The sequence below is a fragment of the Lepidothrix coronata genome, unplaced genomic scaffold (assembly GCF_001604755.1).
Source record: "Lepidothrix coronata isolate B3197 unplaced genomic scaffold, Lepidothrix_coronata-1.0 Scaffold1, whole genome shotgun sequence".
NCBI lineage: Eukaryota > Metazoa > Chordata > Aves > Passeriformes > Pipridae > Lepidothrix > Lepidothrix coronata.
In genome coordinates this window covers 1,973,951-1,998,933 of record NW_016690181.1, presented here as the reverse complement: position 1 = coordinate 1,998,933, position 24,983 = coordinate 1,973,951, and the positions used below count along the sequence as shown (strand labels likewise).

The 24,983-nt window shown below is 38.7% G+C and overlaps 1 protein-coding gene across 9 annotated transcripts in view; it reads left to right on the top strand.

The window, feature by feature from the left end:
- Positions 1 to 24,983, top strand: part of MGA (MGA, MAX dimerization protein) — a 63,546-nt gene that overhangs the window by 15,021 nt on the left and 23,542 nt on the right. For 5 of the 9 annotated variants that reach the window (XM_017810063.1, XM_017810054.1, XM_017810073.1 and 2 more), the window contains 15 exons: positions 2,940 to 3,864; positions 4,203 to 4,290; positions 4,419 to 4,514; positions 8,021 to 8,149; positions 9,518 to 9,616; positions 11,018 to 11,661; positions 12,312 to 12,669; positions 13,538 to 13,761; positions 14,548 to 14,688; positions 15,101 to 15,176; positions 16,083 to 16,603; positions 18,064 to 18,361; positions 20,043 to 20,660; positions 21,244 to 21,543; positions 22,955 to 24,651. In XM_017810063.1, coding sequence (XP_017665552.1) covers positions 2,940 to 3,864; positions 4,203 to 4,290; positions 4,419 to 4,514; positions 8,021 to 8,149; positions 9,518 to 9,616; positions 11,018 to 11,661; positions 12,312 to 12,669; positions 13,538 to 13,761; positions 14,548 to 14,688; positions 15,101 to 15,176; positions 16,083 to 16,603; positions 18,064 to 18,361; positions 20,043 to 20,660; positions 21,244 to 21,543; positions 22,955 to 24,651 — 6,214 coding nt within the window. The remainder of the gene's footprint in view (positions 1 to 2,939; positions 3,865 to 4,202; positions 4,291 to 4,418; positions 4,515 to 8,020; positions 8,150 to 9,517; positions 9,617 to 11,017; positions 11,662 to 12,311; positions 12,670 to 13,537; positions 13,762 to 14,547; positions 14,689 to 15,100; positions 15,177 to 16,082; positions 16,604 to 18,063; positions 18,362 to 20,042; positions 20,661 to 21,243; positions 21,544 to 22,954; positions 24,652 to 24,983) is intronic. The other 4 variants (XM_017810094.1, XM_017810083.1, XM_017810133.1 and 1 more) reach the window with 4 other exon arrangements.

The window sequence follows — 24,983 nt, the reverse complement described above, 5'->3', positions numbered from 1 at the left end:
TTTTTGTGTTTTTCTTCTGTGTTCTGATATTATGTTTAGTTTAATCAGGTGTGTTGTAAAGAAAATAAATGTTTAATTCAAGTTGTGGGCGCTTCTATAAGAATGCTTATGCCTGGAAACACTCAGATGTTTGGGCCATGGAAGGAGCCACAAACAAAATTTACTGGTTCTTAAGTGTTTCAGGCTTAATGTACCATTTCTCCGTTCCAAGGTCTTTTAGATTTCTTGCTTCAAAAATAAAAATTCTGTGGGATTTTTAATTATCAATTAGTCTTGTTTTTCTGATTTAGTTGTCTTGTGTTTGTTCTTGACAGTTTGCTTTTCTTACTTCTTCGCCTTTCTTTTGGGAGAGAAAGACAAGTGATCATCCTTCAAATCTCTGCCACAGGTTGCTAGATTAATTCCACAAGATATCAGATTTTTCCCGCCCTTCCCCTCTTGTATATTTTGAAATGATGTGCCTAAAAAAAATTGATATGTCTTGGTACTTTCAAAAAATGAGCAGCTTAATGGTTTTTAATTTGGCAAAATGCAAGAAGGCAATTTCTCTGCTTTTACTGTTCTGTTGCAAGGGTGCCAAATAGATTACTTGGGCTGTAAGGAAGGTGGTTTGAATATGAGCATTGTTCCATATCAGGCAAAGAAAGAGCTAGTTAAGACATTATTTCACTATTTTATGAGATCTTGGATTAAGCTAAGAATTTTGAGAGGACAGACTTTCTTGCCCATAGATGAGAGAAAGAGAAGTTTGTAACTACTTACATTGCACATAACTTCACCAACTAAGGGCCAAATGAAATTACTTCAGTGCTAAGAAGCAACTTTTTTATTCTTTAAGAAGTTGATAATTGCATCAGAATTTTAAAACAGAAAAATGCTGCTCAGGATTTGTGCAAATACTTTATATTCTCACGCATATGTATATGTGGGTGATAAGTCACTCTTGTCACCATCTGGCTTGGTTCCAATATGCAGAATAAAACAATATTTGTGTCTAGAAGTTTCAGTTTTACAGCTGGGCTTCTTTGGTTTGGATACTGTCCAGATCCCTTATAGAAAGGTAATCCTTAGCTTACATATACACACCTTGCAAAGGATAGAGGAAAATTACGTGGGAAGTCCAGGCTTTACTGGGCTTCCAACTGGAAACAATAGAACTCGGGTGAGACATTTATTCCTGGCTTGTAAGTTTTTTAGGGTCTTTTGTCTCTTTATTTTTGAGGATTTTAAGATAGAGGAGCAGATACATTCACTTTTAATTGTGGATCAGCTGTACCGAATCAACCTCTAGTTGTAATGTGACAGGATTTTCAGTTGCCAATAACCTATAGGTGGTTTGTCTTTGAATTTCTTTGACAGTTAACTCACAGAAGAAAAAAGAGGTTTTAATCTTACAAAGACTTTTTAATCTTACATTTGACATTATTAATTAAATGAAAGCTAGAAACTTTCTAATAGGAAACTCATTGTCCAGAGATGACAGTAGACAAAACAAGACAGTAGACAAAACTGCTGCTGCCTGCTATTCCCCTCACAAGGCAGGTTTTTCTTCAAGCTTAGTGCTGGTTACTTAGTGTCCTTTTGAATTGCAGAAAGTTTTTTAGATAGCTTCCCTCTCGTTCTTTAGGATTTTTATGTAAATATATAAATCTGTATCTTGATAGTCGGCTCCCTGTTTTAACACTGCAGTTTTTCTTCTCAAGGTGAGGACTCCCAGCTCCATGTTACGACTCTTGTGCGTCCCAGCTTTTCTCCCCAAAGTATGTCCTCCATCTGCAGAAGGAGGAAACAGCCTCTTCATCCACTTGTTTTCCCCTTCCTCAATCCCAGCTGTGGGTTCAACTGAGCATAGTCATTCTTTAAAGGGGTACGGATGGATAATATTAATAATAAGATAGACACACATACATGTATACATCCAATATATGTAAAGCAACATTCACTCTCTATATAATATAGCATTGTTACAATTATGTTAAATTATATTTGAAATTGTTATAATTAACAAGTAGTATTATTTTTTAATAACATTTTAATAAAAAAGTTGAAAATTTGAATAATTTAATATAATTAAAGTTCTATGCAGTGTCTCATAAAATATATATAAAGAGAGTATTGGAATATCAGGTCATATGTTTAGTAAATAAATTTGACTTTCTTCTGAGGTTCACTGTGAATATGAGTTTCTGATTTCATACCTTCATAGCTGTTTTCTCTTATGATGAGGAGCCAACTTCTGATACACTTAAAAAACCTGCTGATTGCAGTTTTTTGACTGATGTGTCTGGCCCTCAAGAAGCCCATCGTCAGAGTGTAACTGCCTGCACTGTTAGCGTTCCGTATTTAATGCATGGCATATTGAATTCTGGTTAGGTTAGTACTCAGATTTGGTGAAAATGGAGCAAGATTCACCAGGATATTAACATTCTGTAAGTGTTCAAACAACAGTTGAACTTAGGAATTGTCTGTATGTGGTTTCAGGACGAATTAACTAAAATTTTAGTGCATTAAACACTCACTTGGCTTCTTATTTGCAAGCACAATGGCTTTAGTGTCTTAACAAGATACACATCAAACTAAGGCCGCTTCTGAGCATTTCAAACATGACAGCTTAGCATAAGTTCATGCTGAGTGAAAGAGGAAAAAAGACAAATGTCACCCTGATAGTAGAAGGGAAGGAAGTTGTGCTGCTGCCTTCAGATAAGAAATTGAATTGTTCTTAATGATGGCAATTTCTTAGGGTTTTTCGAGTGCTTACATCTAAAAATGTAAGCTTGTAAATGACAACTAATTTGGCAGACCCACATCTGGGAACATTTTGGAAGGTTTTTACAGTGTGTAACCCAGGATTATATGAGATAATGGAATTTCAGTAAAGGAAGAGATTTGATAAAGATCTTATGTTGTGTTTTGGTTTTGTCCCCTCCCTTCCACCCCAGTCCCATTGCTAGCAGTTACGAAAGCACTTCTCGTGTGGCATCTCCGTTGGACCCGAATGGACACTTTAATGTAGTCATTAAAGAGGAACCAGCAGATGACTATGACTATGAGTCAAATATTTGCATACAAGGTATAACTGTGAAACAGGAAGACACAGATGAAGAAACTGATGAGTATTCCAACACTGATGATGATGATCCCATTGTACAGAAACACCTAATGAGACGCCGTGAAACAGATGGAACTGATGGAGAATTCAGGTCTAGGAAGCGTATGCTGACCAGTCCTTCAGGTGTTGCCAAAGCAAAAATGTTAAAACTGGATAGTGGTAAGATGCCTGTGGTCTATTTAGAACCTTGTGCAGTCACAAAGAGCACAGTGAAGATATCTGAGCTGCCACAGACCATGCTTTCCTCTTGCAAGAAGGATAAATCCCCTTTGAGTGCAATCCTGGATTCTTTGCCTGTGTGTTTTGAAAATCACAAAGATTCTTACTCAGGCACTGTCACCGAGGAGTTAGTTACGAAAAAAGAATTTCCTGGGAGTAAAATGTCACAGAAATACTCTTCAATCGGAGAGGCCCAGTGGACTCTATCCAAATCACCTAATCTTAATCTCAGGGGCTCAGTAAATTGTGACTTTCCAGACAAAGAGGTCTGTAGCAGAAGAAGGCCTGGTATACTGAAGAATCCTATGTCCCTCAAAGGCTCTGGTAACAATCAAAGCACCCTATCATCAGTTACAACTAAAAGAGGAAGGCCACGCAAATTGAAAATTTCCAAGGCTGGTCGACCACCTAAAGGTATAGGGAAAACTGTAATAACAAGCAAAAACAACTCTCTGGGACCTGGGAGTATCCTTCCAGATGTTAAACCGGACCTCGAAGATGTTGATGGTGTCCTTTTTGTGTCCTTTGCATCAAAGGTAAAACCTCGCTGTTGTTGAAAAGCTTTTATAATAATGTCTCATTTTTAAGCCCTTTTTGCTTGCAACTGGAGATATATTTTGTTTTAAACTGAGTTTGGAGATTTGTGGCCTCTTTTCAAATCCATCCTTATCTCGTGCCTATGTTATTCATAACATTTACTTACTTAGGAGCTTAGGGAAAAGTAGTGGGATCTAGAGTTCTGTATAAAAGAATTCATAATTTTTTACTAATCAGTCTCAAGTTTTGATTAATTGGTGACAATTTGATGTGTCCTAGTTTGCATCTAAGTGTTTTAAGGGATCTTACACTTACTCAAACGTCTTTATGTGTCTAGGAAGCTCTTGACATTAACACTGTCGATAGAGCTGGAGGAGAAGAGTCACAGAATCTTCAGGCTCCTCTGTTGACTACAAGTGATCCAGGTACATTTTTCTATTTTTTTGTGAGTGACTCTTCTCTGCAATAAGGGAATTTGTAAAGACGCACTGAAAAATTATTAATTAAGTCAATTTTTTGCATGGTAAATTTTTTTTTTTTATTTTTTGAGCAGACTGTCAAGCAAGAATACATGTGCTGGAAAAGGAATTGATGGAAGAGCTGAAGACCTTGAGGCATAAGCAAGTAATACATCCTAGCCTTCAGGAAGGTAAGCAGGTGATGTACGTGCTGTTGCACCTGATTGATTATTATACTTAATCATACTGAGCTGATGATTTCCTACTGGTTGCAATACTGTATATGCCTAATCCATCTGGGATTTACGTTTTTATTTTCACACATTCTTGTTGCAAACTAGAAAATGTGCAGGTGGCAATAGATGGATCTTGAATTTCCAACAGGAGAGTTGGAGTCTGCATGTTATGTGACTCTTGCAGAAGTCGCTGAGCCTTCAGACTTCAGACAGTGCCTGTTTTGTAATGAGCTAAATCTGGTTAAGAGCTGATGGAGTTGATTTTACTCCTTCATTAAAATAGATATTTCCTGATAGTAGAGGAGCTAGAGATCCAGCAACAGTTAACTAAGACTGCATTTGCTATATTTGAGTCCATATTTCTTTGAATCCTTTTAGATCTGGGTTCACTAGCCACATAGAAGGGGCAAGCAAGGTACTTGTATTTTGTGATCTTTTATTTATATACGATATTATCCTGAGGTAGATGGGAGAAAGTCAAGGATCCACACAGCAGAACTTCATCTTCTTTCTACTGATGATGTTGAAGGACTTCAGCAATATTAGTCGTGAGACCAATGACATTAATATAGTCATCAGAGCAGGTGATGAAATTATTGATTCTAATGGAAGTGTTGTACCTCATGCTCCTGAGGCTCTGGCCCTGAATTTTCAAACATGTAACTAATACTGTAGGGACTGAGATTCCAAATACTGATACTCTCATATGAGCTGTTCTGACTCCTCAAAGACCTTCTGTGGTGAAGAATGCTGGATTATCTTGAGTGGTTTATGTATGAGGTATGATGACTACTAGCCTGTCATTTTTTGCAATCATTTAAAGGAATGTCTTCACCTCTTGTTAATGTGGAGCTGACATTCCTGTCTTTAAACTTTGTAAAATGGTCATAAGAAGGGGATAGAGAGTTCTTAGATCTGTGTTCCAGATGTGGTGGGAATAAAACAAGATAACCCATCTCTAGCCAAGTTGTACCTCGGTGATACAGCATCAGTGTTGGTAGTCGTATCGTGAAAATGGAATTTTCCCTTGCCATGATTCCAGAAATAGGTATCCCTGTTTTCTAAGGACCTCACTGGCCAACCTCCCCTCACAGGTCCCTGTGTGTTGTCGTGCATTATGTTACCACCATGTTTTTAAAACTGGGGGCAAAATCCCTTCTGTGGTCAGCTGCTGGGAGTGCTAGATACAGCACTAAACAAATGTTACAGTAACGTTAAGCCTTCTTGTGGACCTCTTAGATGTTATCTAAGAAAAATATCATAAAATTATAGTGTGTTGGCAACCATGTGATGTGTTGGCAACTACAGAACTAGCGAGGGCTGTTTTACTCATGAGATGATCCTGCAACTGAGAATGTGTACAACCCACATCCTCCAGCTTCTGGAGTGGTGTGAAGTGTGTAGTTGAGAAGCTTAAGATTCTTTTTGAGATTCACTGATGAAAAGTTGGAGCTGTACCTGAAACCCACTCTTGCTGTTGATTTTCGAACTTTAAAACATGGTGATTGAGGCTGTTTGCATCTTAGAAACACCAGAGCTCCAGGAAGATGCTTCGTTAAGAAGGGAATCCAACTTAAGCATGTTAGAAGGAAAGCTTCTGCTGGAGTACTGCAATTCTATGGGATGCCTCTTCTATCTGAGCTAGTTTGAATCCCATATTATATTCCTGAAAATTGAAGGCACTGTTGCCATGCGTCATATTTCAGATTTGTCAACTGCCACTGATGGAAAAGAGAAAGTTCTTAAGGCTCTTCATTTGCTGCTATTTGACTACAGCAACTGAAATTTAGCAATATGATGGAGATGATAGAAAGTAATAAAGGTCACCTCTCGTGTATGGGGATGTCTGTAGTGACATAATACTTAACTGTTACCATCTGTTCTCTTCTGGCTACCTGCGTGCATTTCAAGTTGCTCCTGGAATCATCCTCTTGTTTTTTGTCTGGGTGATCCTAAACTGAAATAATAGATATTTTGCATGGGTGATGTTCTTTTTTTTTTTTGAGTATTAAACAAAGGTAGGGTTGTTTTTGGAGGTGACAGAATGGAGTGTCAAGAAAAATAGATTATGTACTCTTTTCATCTTACTTGAAATAGAGTTTGAAAAGAAATGGATGGCATCTTGACATTTGGCAGTTGACGTGTTTTTATACAAAATGCCAGATTGACTTGCTTGCTTCTCATTTTCCCTATGTAGATATGAAAATTATATCTCACTGAACTACCTTTGATAACAGTATCTGTTTAAACAACCATGTTTGAGGTTTGTTCCATGTTGATTGTTTCCAGGCTGCCAGTAATCTGGTCACTGTGTTGCCACTTATTAACATAAATGTGTACCATCAACACTGAGTTATCTATGCAAATACTGCTTTATGTTTTTTGAGCCTTATCAAGTCATACATGTTCAGTTTTAAAGCTCACACATTTAATGTATTAATTTTAGACATGTTGGCAACAGCAGCAACATTTGTAGGTTTCTATAGCTAAAATCCAAAATAGATGTTCTCAACTCCCAACTGTGAGCTGAATTTGATTGACAGCAGTAATTTCTGGAATTCAGTGTGACAATATTTTCTGGTGCAAAGTGAAATTTCCTAACTTCTGCTTTTCTGAGCATTTTTGTGTCTATATTTGTTTTGTCATGGATAAAGATAGCTTTTGTGACCAAGTAAATCTTTCAGTTTGAGTATTCGGGGGCAGTTAATGAAGGAATATGTTTTAGGCAGTTAAGTATTTATGGGGCCATCAGCAACATGGATTGTTTAATTTCTTTATAGCCATTTTCCCCCCTGCTTCAGGGAAAAAAAAAAGTGTTTTATTGCAAAGTGCCAAGTTCAGGGAAAAAAATAACCTACTGAGACTGAGATCATTTGATGAACTAAGTTCTGAGATCAGTCTAAATACAAGTTTGTATCATAACAAACACATGCATTCTTCAGAGCTAAAATGTGCTTTGCTCTTCTCTCTTGCTGCTGGTTGAAACTGATGTGTGTGTGGTGTATGTTCTTGCACAAGATTAGCTTTCAGTATAGAAGGGGATGTAAGTACCACTGGCAGGATTGATAATTTAAGTAGTAATATGAAATGTCAGTCAGCTGAGTTGGGTTCAGGCAGTAACTGTAGTCTTCAAGGATATAGACAGTGCTGACTTATTCAGAAAAACAAGCAAAAGCTTTTATTGTGAGATTTATTACAATACTAGCACCATGGTTAATAAATTTCTGTGAAAACGTAGGTAGTAATTAAGAAAACTATGAAAAGTAATTCAGTGTTTTTTTCCTCAATTTCCCATTACATAAAATGCTCTTTAATTCATACCTGATGTAAATCCAGTATAAATAACAGTTACAGATGCTAATGCTGTTTTTCAAGTCTCATAAAATGGTGGGTGAATGCTAGAAAAGCCTGTGTATAACTTAGTGGTTTGTCTTTTAGTAAATAGCTTGACTTTCTTGTAGTGGGATTGAAGTTGAATTCTGTGGACCCAACAATGAGCATCGACTTGAAATATTTGGGTGTGCAGCTTCCTCTTTCCTACTCAAATTACTCTTTGTGGAGCTATCCAGGAACCAATCCCAATTCTCCAGGTGGGTAGAATATGAATTTGATGAAATCCCAAGTATTACCTTTTTATTATCAATGATGAGAAGGAGAGAATGGCCATTTAGTTCAGCTTAATATCTTAAAGAGATTAAAGTGATATTAAAAGGGCAAAATACGAGAACTTCCTTGAATCATTATGTGGTTACTGGCCAAGGAGTCCTGAGTAATTGTGGCTGGATTGTCTTTAGCCTTTCTGTTTTGTGATGGCTGTGATACCTAGTTTATTTTATACTGACCTCTCAAATTGCTCAGAAAAAGCCTAAGCAATCTAAATTTGTCTAATGTTGCTCACATGCAAAACAAAAAAAAAGTTGTCTTTTACAGAGCTGAGTATTAGAATTTTCCAGAAGAGATTGAGATGCCACTTGGGAGCTGCCCTGTAACCTCTTAATAATTATTTATTACAAAAGTGCTGACTGATTGTGCTTTTTTAAACTTATTTGGTATCCAAACAAATGCATTTCTCATTGTACTGTGACTGTGATTCTAATACTGTTGGTAGATACTGTTTTTAGTGATGAACTGGTTGGATGAAGTATATCTTAGCTTATATGCTTATCTTTCTTCTACTTAACTTTTTCTCCCACTGTAGTATTCTGATTACTGTATCTTTCTTAATCTGCTGCTTTTGGGAGCTGATAGAGGCAGACATTGAATCTCAGTTTTGTTTATACTGCAAGAGAGGCAGATTCAGTTCAGAAGACCTCTGTCAACTTGGTGTTAAATGCAGTTATTTCTAGCTTAGTAATACCTGAAATGGCCACACAGATCCCTGTTTGTATTTTTATATTCTAACTTAGCTCTCAAAGCTGATGGATAACTTGTTAGGGATGTTGCTATTTGCCCATTGTAGTTATTTACTGTCCCTGCCCCTAACTGATACTCATCTGAATTTAACAGAACACCAAACATTAAATGAAGTTTATACGGGTCTCATAAAAGTCATTGGCTCAATGCAGGGGAGAGAATCAAATTACTTCTCTTGCTGAGTGAGGCTGTAGAATCAGATTGAAACCTGCCTGTTCCATTTTAGCCTACTAATTACTTGATTGACCCACTAGACTTTTGGAATCAGCTGCTTGCACCATTGTTAAGGAGACTAAAACTGAAAATAAAGGAGAAGACACCTTTTGTATGGGATAGCAGATGCATGACCATACAGCAGAACTCTACAGGAAGCTTGTATTTGTTAGTATTCTGTTAATTAAAAAAAAAATAAAAGTAAAAATAAAAAGTAAAAATCAAGTTCCTTCAAACTTTTTGATTTTCTACTGTTCATCTATCCCTGAAAAGGATAAAGCAATAGAATCAAGCTTGGTTCATAAATTGAGGTTAGCTTTCTTCTTTTCCAGATACTGGCTTTCCTTTTGTTTCCAGGACAGGAAAAACAAATGATTTCACAAAAATCAAAGGCTGGCGAGGGAAGCTTCATGGCGCTTCTAGAAATGAAGGTAAAAAAAAAAAGTAAACCAAGAGAAATCAGTGTACATATTTCCAACACGTGGCCTTTTTCTTGGCCGTCCATATGTCTTGCCCTTTGGTATTTGTGTGTGTCTTGATAAGAATTTTCTTTTATATATATATAAACTGTTATGATTAAAGAATTTTTTAGTACTGGTTTCATAGTCAGAATGGAAGTTTATGAGGGAAGAGAGAAATGTACTCTGAGTAAGATAAAAATACATCTCTTCTATACAGAAGGCTTGAGTGAAGATCAAAGCTGTAATAGTTTTGGTTTTGTTTGTCAGTTTTGAGTTTACATAGAAGTACGGTAATTCCAGAATTATGTTGCCTCAGGGACCTAATGAACTAGAGTAATTTTCATTTATATTGATGTATTTTTAACTCCAGTTAGAGCAGGTATTCCTGACATATTTGATTACTTCACCATACCTCAAGGAGAAATGGATCATTGGCAATTTGCCAATTTTTTACTTTATATTTAGGTTAAATATTTATATTGTACTTTCTGTACTTTTATGGGATATTCCAGATGTGTTGTGGTGTACCAGGTAGTTCAGGTGTTTAGGACAAGCAAATTAAGAATAGAAACACAGAAGCCCTGCCTATTGAAGGCTTGTTTTTGTGAGTGAATGCTGTGTGGCGTCTGGCTGAGATGGAGCTCGTTTCCCCATAGCAGCCCTCACAGTGCTGTGCTCTACATTGGTAGCTGGAAAGGTGTTGATAACACACCACTGTTTTGGCTGCTGCTGAGCAGTGCTGGCACAGCACCAAGGCTGCCTCTCCAACATATTCCCCTCAGCAGAAGGCTGGTGGGTGGGCACGATCTTGGGAGGGGTCATAGAACAGCTGACTCAGACTGATCAAAGGGATATGCCATGCTGTATATCTACTAAACAATAAAAGCTTAAGAGAAAGGAGAAAGAGTGGGGGCATTTGTTATTTATGATGTTTGTCTTCTGGAGTAACTGATGCTTGTACTGAAACCCTGTTTCCCAGGAAGTGCCTGGACATCACCTGCTGATGGGAGGTAGAGAATAAATCTTGTGTTTTCCTTTGCTTCCACACATGGCTTTGCTTTATTAAATTGCTTTTATCTTGACCCATGAGGTTTTTTGCAGTTTACTTTCAGTCCCTCACTCTGCTGAGAAGGAGAGTGGTGGAGTGGCTTGGTGGGCACCTGGAGTCCAACCAAGGTCAACCCACAACAAATACACATGTGAGATGTCCACAAAAACAGTTGTTCAGGCCGCTGGTTGTGTTTCAGAGTGGGTTATATTTGGTGTACCTACATTTTTTAAGAGACGTATTTACCTATTCTATAGTGTTTAATTATTATAACATTAGTCAGTGTGTTTTTTCAGGGGTTAAAGTACTCTTTATTTATTTAGGTGGCAGTTCGGAAGGTTCATTGAAGAATCGCTCAGCGTTCTGTAGTGACAAGCTGGATGAGTACCTGGAAAATGAAGGGAAATTGATGGAAACAAGTATGGGGTTCTCTTCTAACACTCCCACTTCTCCTGTGGTGTATCAGCTTCCCACTAAGAGCACTAGCTATGTACGAACACTCGACAGTGTTTTAAAGAAGCAGTCCACTGTAATTCCATCAACATCTTTCACGTTCAAGCCTGTTCCTCCGTCATCTACCTCTAGGAAGACAAAGACTCAAACCAGACAGACACCTATGAGCAGTAGAGTAAAGTCATCTTACAAGCCTATTCTGCCTTCACCTTTTCCTGCAAAGCAGAAACAGAACTCATCAGTGTCAGGGGAAAAGGCTTCTAAGTCTGCTAGCAGTTTGAGTAACCAGGGAGATGGTTTTGTGCTACCAACTGTGGATGAAAATACATTTCCAAAACAGATTAGTTTGCGTCAAACGCCACAACATCAACAAGCAGCTCGTCCACCAGGTTTGTCTAAATCTCAAGTGAAGTTAATGGACTTGGAAGACTGTGCTCTCTGGGATGGGAAACCACGTACCTACATTACGGAAGAGCGAGCAGACATCTCTCTGGCAACCCTGCTTACAGCTCAGGTAGATCTGTAATTGTTTCTTTCCTTTCTGTACTGTTGCTTTTTTTAATCTGCCCATTTACTGATGTTGCATAGACATGCAGAAAAATAAGACTGAAGCTGCTAAGGAGCATGACAGAGCGTGAGGTTACTTTGTGGTGTAGTCTTTGCAGTGAAAGTTGAGGAGTGCTGACTTAGCAGTATGTGAAAATACTAATTGTGATAATAGCATGGTGATACAAATGATGAATAATTTGAGTTCTCTAAAATTTTCACCATTAAAAATTCTGTTAATACAATTGTTGTTCAGTAACTGCATTTGCTTGCTCTTTGTCACTTTTATTTTTTCAGTTGAGCTAACTGCAAGACAGTCATGGTCACATAACTTGGTTCTCACATGATAACTTCTTTTGCTTTTTCCCCATCTTACTTATTACCAAGATGGTTTTACTGTTTCAGATTGACTCTCAGAAAACTTCAAATGCAAACACTCCTCTGGTTTTTTGGGTTTTTTTAGGTATAGATGACAAATTTTTGTATGTAAATAATGTAGTCAGAAGGGTTAATCTAAATGAACTTTGAATAGCATTTTGCATATGCTTGATTTAATTTTAGTAAAATATTCTTCTTACTAAAATTGGAGGTTTATGTTTCTTTAAAACTTTTTTTTAGGCATCTCTTAAAAGCAAACCTATCCACAAAATAATAAGACGACGAGCACCTCCTTGCAATAATGACTTCTGTCGACTGGGTTGTGTATGTGCCAGTCTAGCGCTGGAGAAACGTCAGCCTACCCACTGCCGCAGGCCAGACTGTATGTTTGGTTGTACTTGCTTGAAGAGAAGAGTGTTGCTGGTGAAGGGAGGATCAAAACATAAGAAAATGATGAAAAAGGCTGTTCGTGGAAATCTTGTGCGGTACGGAACACAAGGACAACAGCAAGAGGATGAAGATGTGGAAGAAGAGGGTGATGGGGAAGAAGAAGAGCTGAAGCAGAAAGATAAGAAGAAGAGAAAAAGAGTGGAATACAGTGAGTATTTGTGGCCAATATATATATATGCTTTTATATAACTGACTAGCAGGAAATAACACCTTTTCCCTTTTTTTTTTTAATTCTTACTTACCTGGTCAGGATTTTGGGCAGTACGTAGTTGTTTATTGCAATCAAATAGCTGGAGTTTCTTTTTGGTAATTTAAACTCTTGCTCAAATCTCTGAATGTATCTAAAGACTATGGATATGAGATAATTACTGCTATCACTGTTGGCAGTATTCACTGTGATAATGCTGTTATCTTTCGCTGTTACCAGGTGAGTATCTAGAGCTGTATTTTCAGTTGCCATATATAGCTACATAGTTCATTGGTTTCAGTGAAAATACAATGATTTATGGTAGTTTCAGACCTGGCCTAAGGTATACTCAGGAAACCAAATTGGTAGAAATTGTCTACGAATTTACGTTTTCATTTTCTTGCTAGTATTACCTTTAGCAATAACTAAAAGTGAGCATAGTGTTTTCTGGTGTTCTACCAGAATAAATTAATTCTTCCAAAGAGCTGTGGTATACAAGTCTAGGGTTTTCTTGGTGTTTTGTAATTTTTCAGTACACAGCATCAGTGAAGGTCACTAATTTTCAGTGCCTTTGTGTATCTGCTATCACAGTACAGGTGAGCAATGGTTAGCGTAGAATCATTTGATTATCATTTGCTCTTTCTTGGGACAATTCCCTGTCACTTTTGGCTATAATTTGAGACAAAGAAAACAACCAGTTGTATGTCCGGCAGTATGAACTAGTGATTGCTGCATGGCTAGATCTCAAGCTCAGACAAAAAATTCTGTTACTGCAGTTTTAGATGGAGGTTCATTTGTAAGTTATGTTTGGTTTTATTCTTTTTTTCAGCTATCTGTGACTCAGAGCCAGAACAACCTGTTAGGAATTGTCCATTGTGGGTGAAGGTAGAAGGTGAAATAGATCCAGAGCCCATTTACGTCCCAACACCATCTGTTGTTGAACCGGTTAAATCTACGGTACTGCCCAACCCAGAGGTCTTGCTTTCTAGTAAGAACAGATCTTCCAGTGGAATAAAACCAGGCAGAGTGTATACTCCTAAACCCAATCCAGTGGTAAGAGAGGAAGAGATGCATGTTTTAATTTGTATTGGAAATTAAAACAAAATACTGCCAAAAGCTTCTGTGCTAGGCAATTTTAGAGAAATTTGAGGTGAAAGCCTAGGATTGACTGCCCATAAGTATGTTGATAAGCAAGAATTAATTGATTGTATATAAATCTTTAACTACGTCCAATTCCGTTGAGAATTTGCTGTAGCAATACGGAGATGGTGAAAGGTGATTATGATTCACTAACAGCCTCATTTAAAAATGCAGTAATATGTGGTAGTTTTGTCAAAATGACTGCTAGTCCTGTAATGTGTATGTAAGTTATTATCTACATAAGGTAGCCTATCTAAGTAATGAATTACTTGCAAAAAAAGTTGGGATACAGACACACAGTGTTCAGTGAAGTTCTGGGTATTTTTTGTGTTCTTTCTATAGGTTTCACTGCCGATGTTGGAAGAATCTCTTTGCCTCTCCCCTCACCTTAGTATCTAACAAAAGAAACAACAGCAGTAGAGTTGAGTATAGTTATATCTGAAGGACAAAGATACCAGAGTTGCTGTATAATGTATACCAGATAATGTTACAAATACATGACATGATTTCTTTCCCCACTTAGAAGAATATCTGAATGAGTTTGAGTTTTTTGGGGTAGTGGTGGTAGACTGGGCTATGTGATACTAAGAGGGCAGATTTAGGTTTAAATGCTAGACTTTTCTAGCAAAGCTGTTTTTTGGATCTCGTGTGCATCTAGAATGGAGAGGTGTGGGGTTGTTTGTTTTGGGTTTTTTTTAGATTCGAGAGGAGGACAAGGATCCTGTCTACGTGTACTTTGAAAGTTTGATGACTTGTGCAAGGGTGCGAGTATATGAATACAAAAGAGAGGAGAAAAAGCAGCAAAAAGACAAAAGTGATTCACAGAGTTGTAGTATAAAGGTAAGAAGTCACACTGTAACTAGCATGTATCATAAAACAGGCAAAAATATTGAAAATCTCGGAAGTAATTATTTCCCCAGAAACTCCTTCATGACAAAGGGCTGGACTTGCATTTGGTGGTGGTGGGGCTGTGGAGCCTGGAGCCTAAATCATGTACCAGTGCTGGTAAACTTACCCTGTTACTGTGACATACATTGTCTTGTCTGAGGAAATTCCTGGCTGCCAAGTGCACTATCATGTAAGGCTTAAATGTTCATTGTTAAAAGAGCTGTTCTAAGACGAAAACTATAATGTTGTCAAACACAGCATATGTTTTATGATTTGGGGTGAATTAGTTGATTTTGTGATGTGACTTTTAGTGTGAAAGTGAGATATCTAGGATGAATATTTTTCTTGCATTTCCTTCCTCCAGCAGGAGCATGAACCAGAGTTTCAGTCTCCTGAGAAGGCAACCTGTGAGGTAGACAAAGACACTAATAAACCAAGAGGTAAGACCTGAGTCTTGAGTGTGATTTGACCTCTTTGTAAGTTACATGTTTTTGTGGGATTTTTAAGAAAAGTTGCAGCTATTGTTAAAAAAGTCCATTTACTGGGGGAGTTATTACACTTGTCAATAAAAATCTAATGATGTGCTTACAGTTTCCTGTTTTCTTAAGTAGCTGTGTATGTGTGGATCACATGGAGATATGAACTTTAAAATGAGACATATACTAGAGGTATTGTGCCATCCACTAATGAAATATAACTACCTTTTTGAGCTGATTTTTTTTCACTGTTTAATGTATACAACAGCACACTCTACATTTAAGCATGGGAATGGAAAAATAATACAACTAGTTGAAATTGCTGGTGCATTGGTAGGTGAAATTAAAATGGCCAGGACACAGGGCTCAACATCCATACAGTTTTGCAACAAGGGACGTTTTATCTCTAATGACAACAAAAGATCGTGCTTGTGTTTACACACCTTCTGCAAAAGACAGTTCTGCTAGCATCATGTTTGCCCCTCGTGCTATTATAGGACAGTGGTCCTTTTCTGACTCCAAGAGAAAAGTGCCATCTCTTGAATAACCAGTGATGCCCTCTACTGTATGTTGGTGGTGTTTGTATTGAAACAACCCAGCTTTGTTTAGCTTGTGATGCAATGGGATACAACCTGACGTGGTATGGCTGCAGGGAATGAACCATGAGAAATAGTTACATTAGTTTTGCTGTGAGTTTTTGCTTGCTTGTGGAGCTCTGCAAGGGGAGGTGATGCTTTGAACAGTTCTTTACTTGTTGCCCTGCAGATGAGCTGAGGCAAGGGTGGAGGTGTGGGCAGAATGAAACTGTTTGACTATCCAGGTGATTAAAATATCATAGTATTGCAGAAACCTATTTCAATTCTTTCTCAGAGAAAAGCTGGTGTTCTTCCCGTAGTGAGGGGGACTCTTTCTCCACCTCCTATGTTCATCACACCACTCAAGGTGAACCAACCAAACTTATTGAGATTATCTCTGACTGCAACTTGGAGGAAGATCACAATAAGATCTTGACCATCTTATCGCAGCATATCAACAGTAACGTGCCACAGTGCCTCAAAGTGGGTAGCTTCTTTATTGAATTGGCTTCGGAACACAAGGCCCAGGATGAGAACCACCCTCCTGTCTGCTCCTCCAGAGTGAAAATTTCAGTGCCGTCCTACCAGGACAAGGATGAGAAGCCTGAGATACCTGTCCTGGAGACTCCTGATAGCGCAGTGTCATCATGCAGTAACTCAGAAAATGTAAAGGTCATGCGGGCAGACCCAGTGGACAAACTGCGGGAGAAGTTGCATTGGGGCAAAGGCTTGCCTTTTTATGCAGGGGTTTCTCCTGCAGGAAAACTGGTTGTCTACAAATGCAAAGCTAATATGAGCCCCTCAGGCTTGATTCAGGTGGGTCCCTCTGCCTTTACTGTGGACATTAGATGCAGTTTCGTCCAGTATCCCAGAACTCTGTGAAGGGGAGAACACTCTTTTATTTGTCTGCCTGGTCTTTTGCCTGTCCAGACAAGAATTCTTAGTATCTGGTGGCATTCTTCCCTCTCCATAAGCTTGTCCCTTAAGAAATCTGATTGGAATTCTGATGGTTTAGCTTGTCTTTTTGGCTGTTTGGGTCTCGCTGACCCAAGTACGGAATCTTTCTCAAGATTTTTGGTGCTTTGAAAACCCCCTGAAGATGCATTTGACAGATAATACTTCTAAATGAATGACTGTTAGAGTCCACAAGAAGAACATTTTCTGAGGAAGTATACACTGGGACAAAACTTGAAAATGAAAATGTAAACATTAAATCGCTTTTTGCTACAGCTTACTGTTAATCTTCACTAATAGCCTGCATCTTCTTTGTAGAATAGATGTGTGTCATCAAGAGAATTCATAATCCTAAATTCCAAGTGGATCTTTCCCTGCCGTTCTCTGTTGCTGACTTGGTGTTAAAAATTGGTGGTAGGAACTGTAGGGCTAGGATGAAGATCTTTTCCTTAATAGGTATTTATGGTTATAGTAAAATCACTTTCAGGGAAGGCATATGAATTAGAAAATGAGAGTAAAACATTTTCATGACACTTAGCAGGTACAGCACTCTCAGAAAGAAAAGCGAGCAGAGAGAGAAAATTGAGGAGGAGATTTCTTATCTTTTATAAAAGTTGATCAGCAGAAAGAGTCTAGACCTTATTTAGATCTAGTGTGATAAATATATTTGGCTTTTAGAAGGTATTATTGAACAACCTGAAAGTAAAACGCAACACTACCAAAACTTCCTGTTGTCCAGTACACATAAAGCCTGACCTTCAGAAAGATGTTCTGTTTTTCTCTTGTGCAGTCAGTTACCACTACAACTTTGAAGTTAGTCAACTCATCATACTTAAATTACAGTATCAAATGACAGTACGGATAAGAAAAAAGCCAATAAAGCTTTTACAAGCTCTTCAGAGTTTTGTCTCAATGTATATATCATCAGTATTCTTCTTTTGTGATGGTAGGACTTAATTAGGTTTGAGAATTTTGTCCAAAATTGTCCTTGAATTTGGGAACCCATTTTTATTCAGGACTATATCATAAGTAAGGGACAGGAAAAACAGATGCTTCGCTCTTATCTAATTTCAGTGATTTCACATGTTCCTTGGACTCTGTGGGTTTATGCGAGAGTCTGAGCAGCATTTAAAATCTGTATTACAAAGATATAACAAGAGTTGTTTGAAGTTTTCCCGGACAATAAGGAAATGAGGAATTCCCATTCTGAATTACAGTGTTTTTTTGAAAAGACATTTAGAAGTCCCATGGAGTGAAACGCCTCTCCAGAAGTGGTGAATTAGCGTTCTTTTCACAAAATTTCCCTTTTCCACTTTTTTCAGGTTAATGATAAAAGGTATCCTCAGGCCAAACTGCTTTTGGGACAGATGGGGGCATTGCATCCTGCCAATCGGCTAGCAGCTTATATCACAGGCAGGCTGCAGCCCACAGTACTTCATATCGCAGCCCTCAGTACTGTGATCTCCAAGGTAGCATCCAGTGCTAAAACACCTGCTTCTGGGACAACATCAGTCCAGGGCCCCACAACATCAACTCCTAAAACTACATCTTCCACCAGCACTACTTCAACCCCCACTGTGACGACTCTGAAAACCCATGTCCCAGCACAGAGACAGATAGGTAGGTTGGAACTTATTACTGTGTTTTAAATTGCGTGAAGCTGAAGTGCCAAGTGAGTGTACAGCATTAATGTTGATTTCTATGCAACAGTGCATGCTGCCTTTGGCTGCATTGCCTACCTAAACTGCCTCTGCAATAAATAACCTCTTTAAAGCAGAAAGTTTGATTTTTGACTTCAGAGTAAGATTACAGATGTTGACTATTAGTTGTTTTATTATTGCTACTAGAGCATATTTTCAAGAGACAAAAAAGAGTGGATGGAGACATGCTAAATGTTAACTTGGATTTTTGTTTGGGGAGTTTTGTTACTATCATTTTTATTTGTGTTTCATCAAACACAGTACTTTAAAATAAGTAAAGTAACGCTCTAATACGTGGTTCTTCGCTGTTAGATTTGCTGCTCATGTTGCATTCGTAATTCTCGCGAGCACCAAAGATATGTGAAGCAGCAGTGAAAGACAAGATGGTCCAAATCTGGATTAGCGAAACAACAAGTGTGCAGCCAATAACCACGCCAGCCTCTAATCTCATTGGATTTCACAAGCTAAACAGGGTTGGATTTAGTCAGCACCTTGAGTTTTGGGGGGGGAAAAAAAAAGAGCATTGGAAGATGCATGATGGACTTGTATCTGAGCTGATACTGAAATGGTTACCCCAGGATGGCAAGAGAGGAAGTTGCCCAACTTCCTCAAAAAAATTTAATGCCTATCTACACATTCCCACACTTTAAATGAAGATCTGAAGAAGGTTTGCAAGAGAAAAGGATGTTACCTGTGTCCTGGCAAAACTGTAATTTCTAATTGATTATTTTGTTTCTTTCTGCCTAAATTTTCATTGCATCAATGGTTGTGTTGTTTTTCTTGTCCTATAATAAAACTTGTTGTTTTCTGTATTTATGCAATATGAAAGAGCTGACTACATTTCATTGATGGGTGAAGTCATTGCTGCATATATGATTTAAGTGTTTTGGCATAGTCAGGGTTAAAAATGCTATGTGCATAAATAACTACAATATTTAAGTTGGGCTTGCTGCATAATCTATGTGCTGTTGTACTCATCTGTAGACATCTAGTGATGTAGATGCAGTGATCTGCTCCCTTGGAGAGCAAGGGATGAGATAAAGGATCTTCCCACCATTGATTACTTTCCACTAGTTAGATGTGTTCCATCAAGTCCTCAGTTGCATGAATATCACTGCAATTAGAAGGGAACATGGCAAACTCTATCACCCTCCTGTCCCTTTCCCCTGTGCCTGTGTAAGATGAATACAGTAGAAGGGGGATGAAAATCAAGAAGCAGTAAAAAGAGGAAGATCACACAAGCTGTTACAGGAAGAATTTGAGGTTTAGAAAACATTTCAAGGTCATTATTTCACTTAGGTGTTTGTTTTCCTTAACTGTAGTTAGAATTGTCCATAGTTTCACATTGAAGAACCACCCTTCAAGACCTGATTCTTTTGCGTGTCCAGGAAGAAATGCAGTAAAAAGCTACAGAAGTGAAATAAGGCAGACATATTTCCAACATGTAAGGCATATTCGGGACTATCATAATGGTTTCAGTTTAATTACAAGGTACAAAGAAAATGGAGGCTCAAATTCATGCTGAAATTACAATTGTAGCACCTCGTGAAAGTCAGAGAGGAAATCTATTAAAATTTTGACCTGCAAGTTTTTATTTGCAGCTGCCCGACCCTCCCCTGGTGGTGTGTTTGCCCAGTTTGTGATAAACAAAGCTGGAACTCTACAGCAGAAGATTCCTGGAGCGAGCACACGCCAGCCTGCGTCAAGGCCACAGTTACTCAGTATCAAGCCTACACCGATCACAGTTGTTGCTCCTGTTGTTCCTTCAACAACATCTCCAGCTCAATGCATAGTCTCTGCTGGGGTCACTACAGCCACCACCACTTCTCCAGTTACTGTGGAAAGTACCAGTGTAGCAGCATCTACTGTGACCACTCCTAGCCAGACAACAGCTAGTGAACCTTCCTGCTCTCCTGCAATTACAATCACAGCTGCTCCTGCAACACCTGGAATCAACACCTGTACTACTGCCTCATCCACCACTTCTACTGCTACTGTAAACATAACAAAACCAACAGGAATTGTTGCAGCAGTAGCAACTACATCATTCCCTAAGACTGTAGTGACACCACCAACTATTACTTGTCCTGTTGTCACAACATCCACTTCTACAGTTGTACTAACAACAGCTGCAGCAGCTACACTAACTTCCTCTGCTGTTTCTGTTCCAATGATACTGTCAGGAGTTAATTCGAGTCCTCCACAGAATCCAAAAAGAGGTAATGCCTAGGTGCTTTGGGTTATTACTGCAAACGCTTCGTTTTTAGTTCTGCCTCTTTCATAGCTGTAATACAGTCTGCAACTGGACTAAACTTAAATATGGATTCACTTGTCTCACCCCTCTTTCCAAAATAGGATAAGAAAAATAATCTCTTATTGTTTTTTTTGTATTCCAGCCTGAGCTGGTAGAGAAGGGAAAAAAATGTAAGTGTCTGATCAGTGACTGGTATGAAGTGAGCTGAAAGCCTCACATTCATTGCTTGGCCCATAGAAATGTATAGCACAGTTATGAACTGCTAGAAGTTCATGGTTGGCGTTGAGTCCAAGACGTAGGTATGGAATTACTCTCCTGTGTCATGACTGAGAAATGTTAGTGGAACTGCATGGGAAAAAAAAAAACTGTTCTGGCCTGGTTGGTTCTATGCATTCTGTGAATAAAACGAAAAAAAAAAGTGCTTTCAAACAAATTTAAAAGAGATCCAGTTGTTTCTAAAATATTAGTGGTTGTATTTATTAAAAATAATTCTGATTTGTAGGCTACTCTCTTAAACTGATTTTTGTACAACTTTTTAAATGTTTCAGAAGATGCTACTCCACAAGCTGCAAGTAAGACTCCCCCAAAGATAGCTCCTGGAACAGACAAGCGTGTCGGACCTCGATTGTTGCTGATCCCGGTGCATCAGACACCTTCTGCTTTGCGACCGCTAAACAACACGCAGATTGCGCAGAGACAGAGGATGGTCCTTCAGCCTCTCAGGAGCCCTGGTGCTGTAAACCTGTTCAGACACCCTAATGGGCAGATCATTCAGCTTGTTCCCCTGCAGCAGGTTCGAACTGCAGGTGCCCAGCCCAGTGTGCAGCCTGTGATGCTCCGCAATCCAGGTACAAAGTCCAGTGTTTCTTTCTTGACTGACTGGTGTGTTACTCGGAAATGTAGTAAATTATGTAGTAATGTGATGCTCTTTTTCCCCTACTGGAAGTAATTGAACAGAGTTTAATTTGTTTCTGCCTGAGTAGTTCAAGAACATAGTGTAATTATTCAGATGCAGTACAACTTAAATACCATGTGTCTAAAATATAGGAAGTGCAGTTAATAGCTAAGTCATCAACATTTAGTAGTTGTGTGCAGCAAGTAAAAGGGTCTGTGTGTGCGTGTGGCAAAGGAGTCATGTCCATTGTACTGTCACAACTTCAAAGAAACTGTTGATCTGATGATTCAAAAATAATTCTTGTTGGAGAGTCTCTTAAAAAGAATGAGCTGTTACCCATGTTTCACTGAGTGTGCTGCTCTGCTTTATTAGGTTTCCAGGTTTGTTAGTGTGTTTACAGAAGATACTCAGATGAAATGTTAAACTTCAGTACAAAATTGCCAGGGTTTTTTCCTCCTTAAGAGTGTCAGAAAAAAATAAGTGTGATTTTCAGCTGTTTCTCTGGTACACAATTGAAGGCAGGGTTGGAGGAGTTAGAAATTGCAGGTATCTGAAAGAAAATAGGTAGAATGCCCGTTGGGCATGCTGTTGTACATATTTGTAAGTTATAAACAAAATGTACTTTAAATGCATGTTTACTTTACTGTAGGACTTTTTCTTCTGTTCTCCCTTTATCAAAAAGCATCTTGAAGAGAGGGCGATAGAATGGTGTGGAAGGGAGAGGTGAGAGCAAGCACAGCAGATAAAACTGGGGAGAAAATAATGCCGTGCCTTAGTTGAGGTTTGAGCATGAGATGTAGCAAAGAATCAGTCAACAAGTTGATTTAATTCCTTTCTGTTTCGGGGCTTTTGCTGACACTACTTGCCCATGGTAGTATGTTTTATGGAGTATTGAAATGCTGCAGAAGAGTTCATTAAGGTGAAAAAGATTGTGGTTTAATTGTGTAATTTTGACACAGTTTTTCCATGTGGAAGTCTTTTTCTTGTGGGTGGGGGCAGAGATTTTAATTTAAATACTTTTTTTTTTTACAAAATCCCAATTTCCCTGTTTTGCAATAAATGGGAAAGTAAAATGCAGAGGACTTTCAATGCGGTGCCTTTTCTGATTAAAAAGCTTAATGATAAAACTTACCAGTACGTCTGTTAATTTTAGAGTGGCCACGTCATGTGTTTTATTGGGGTGCTCCTTAAAAAAATTCAAGTTTATATGTCTCTGCAGGACCAACTCTTTCACTGAGAACTTGTCCTGATTACACTGTGATCCTTGAAAGTGCTATCTGCTTCTAGTACAGCATCAAATATTAAAACTGAAAGAAAAAAGTTCATTTGAGAAAGTATAAGTTGATGTTTTGTTTCCCTCACAGGATCTGTTGTAGGAATCCGGTTGCCTGCACCTTCTAAGCCTCCTGAGTCACCTGTGTCTCCCACTTCCTCTGTGTCTTCCACTTCTCATGCCACAAATTCAGCTGTACAAACTGCAGTACCTAAGTTATCCCCTCCATCTAACCCAGCCACACAAACATCTTCTCTTCTTCCTTCAGTAACAAGTTTCGTGTCGCAGTCAGGCACTCTGACTCTGAGGATCTCTTCCTCTGCTGTTAGCAACATCACAAATCAAACAGCCTCTGAGTCTAAAGTAACCTGCAGCGCAGGTGGTCTGCCAGCTACCACTGCTAATTTCATACCTTTACAGTCTGGTAGTTTTGCTTTACTTCAGCTCCCAGGACAGAAGACTGTGCCAAACTCCATTCTTCACCATTTTGCGTCTCTTCAGATGAAGAAGGAATACAGGAAAATATGCAAGAAGGAGGACTCAGGTGCTGCTCAGCAGAAGGAGAATGGGAAGGCTCCATGCTCAGATGACACAGAAGTTACAGAGTCTGAGGTCACAGTTTCAGATGGAAAACAAGAAGAAAATGAGTTGTCGATTAACCAGTTAAATACTGCTGAAGAGTCACCATCTGGCACAATCACACCTAATGGTGATAGAAATTCCACTGCTTTAGAGATGGCAGAGAACTCAAAGGTGCTAGAGAGTTCTTGTGGTGATAGCTTTTCTTCTCAGCATGATGTTTCTGCAGATGTTGTATCATCTGACCATTCGTACATCAGTGAGAAGCCAAATGATGAAGAAGAAAAAGAGCCTTCTGAGGAGAAAGAGGATTCTATCAGTACTGAAACTGCAGTGGAGGCTGTTTCAGCTAATTCTGAAACTGTTTGTGGGTCATCAGATCAGACTTCAGTTGCTCCTCTGGATAATGCACATCCACAGAGTCTTGAAAATCAGGAGACCGCCCTCTTGAAGGACCATGGGAATGAACAAATAAATGCTGAAGAGGAAGAGAAACCAATAAAAGAGCAAGAAGGAGATGGACAGACACAGGCGAAGGAGGACAAGAAAGCAAGTTCTGGGCAGTCACAGAGTCAATCAGAGCAAGATACACAGCTGGAGAATGATGACAAACAAAGAGGGACTGAACTGTCTCAGAACAAACAAGAATGTCCGGATGAAGCTGCACAGCCGGGTATGGAAAGGAAGGAGTACAGGGGCTCTACAAAAGCAGAAAGCATAGGAGAGAAAACAGGAAGTAAGTCTGAAATCAGTTCTGCAAAAGAGCAGGATAACGCTTCAGGAGGAGAACATACAGTCAATACTGAGGAAGACAAAGGAAACCTAGCTAGGCAGGAAGGCAGTAACAACAAAGAACAAAATGCTTTTGATTCTCCAGAAGAAATGAAAACAGGTCATGATATTGTAACACATGTCAACAGTTCTTGGAGCAAAATATCTAGCATTGTACCCCCTTTAGAAAATAGAAGCGAGGTGGGTAACAGAGCTGATACATCAGAAGAAAGTGACTTCATGACGCCACCAGAACAGAGGGCACACGGAAAGTGTTACACACCCACTATTGATATAACTGCTGATGATATGGAAGAGGATGAAGAGGAAGATGAGGAGGAGGAAGAAGAGGATGAAAAAACTGATGATTCTGCTGATGAGATGCTGGATGGTGCTTCTGACTTCCCAAGTGAAGAGGAAATAGATGTTGAAAAAGTGGTAAGCATTTAACTATTTATGAAGGGATTTTTTTTTTTAATTGACCAACTAACATGTCATAACCCATGGATTTGAAAGAGCATGATGTTTGTGTTTTGGACTTCAGTTTCTTTAGAAAGTCTAAATCGGGGTTCCAGGTGGGAATGTCTTTTATTTCTTCTTAGTTGCATGCTTTTTTGTAGGTGGCAGTGTAGTGGCCTTTTAGAAATTGTCCGTTTTTCAGATAACAGGAGTTATATTGAGCAATCTGTAATAGAACTGTTGCAGATTGTATTCCTCCAGTATTTACTCAAGTAACTTGGTTCCTTGTAATACAAGTTATGATCCCAAAA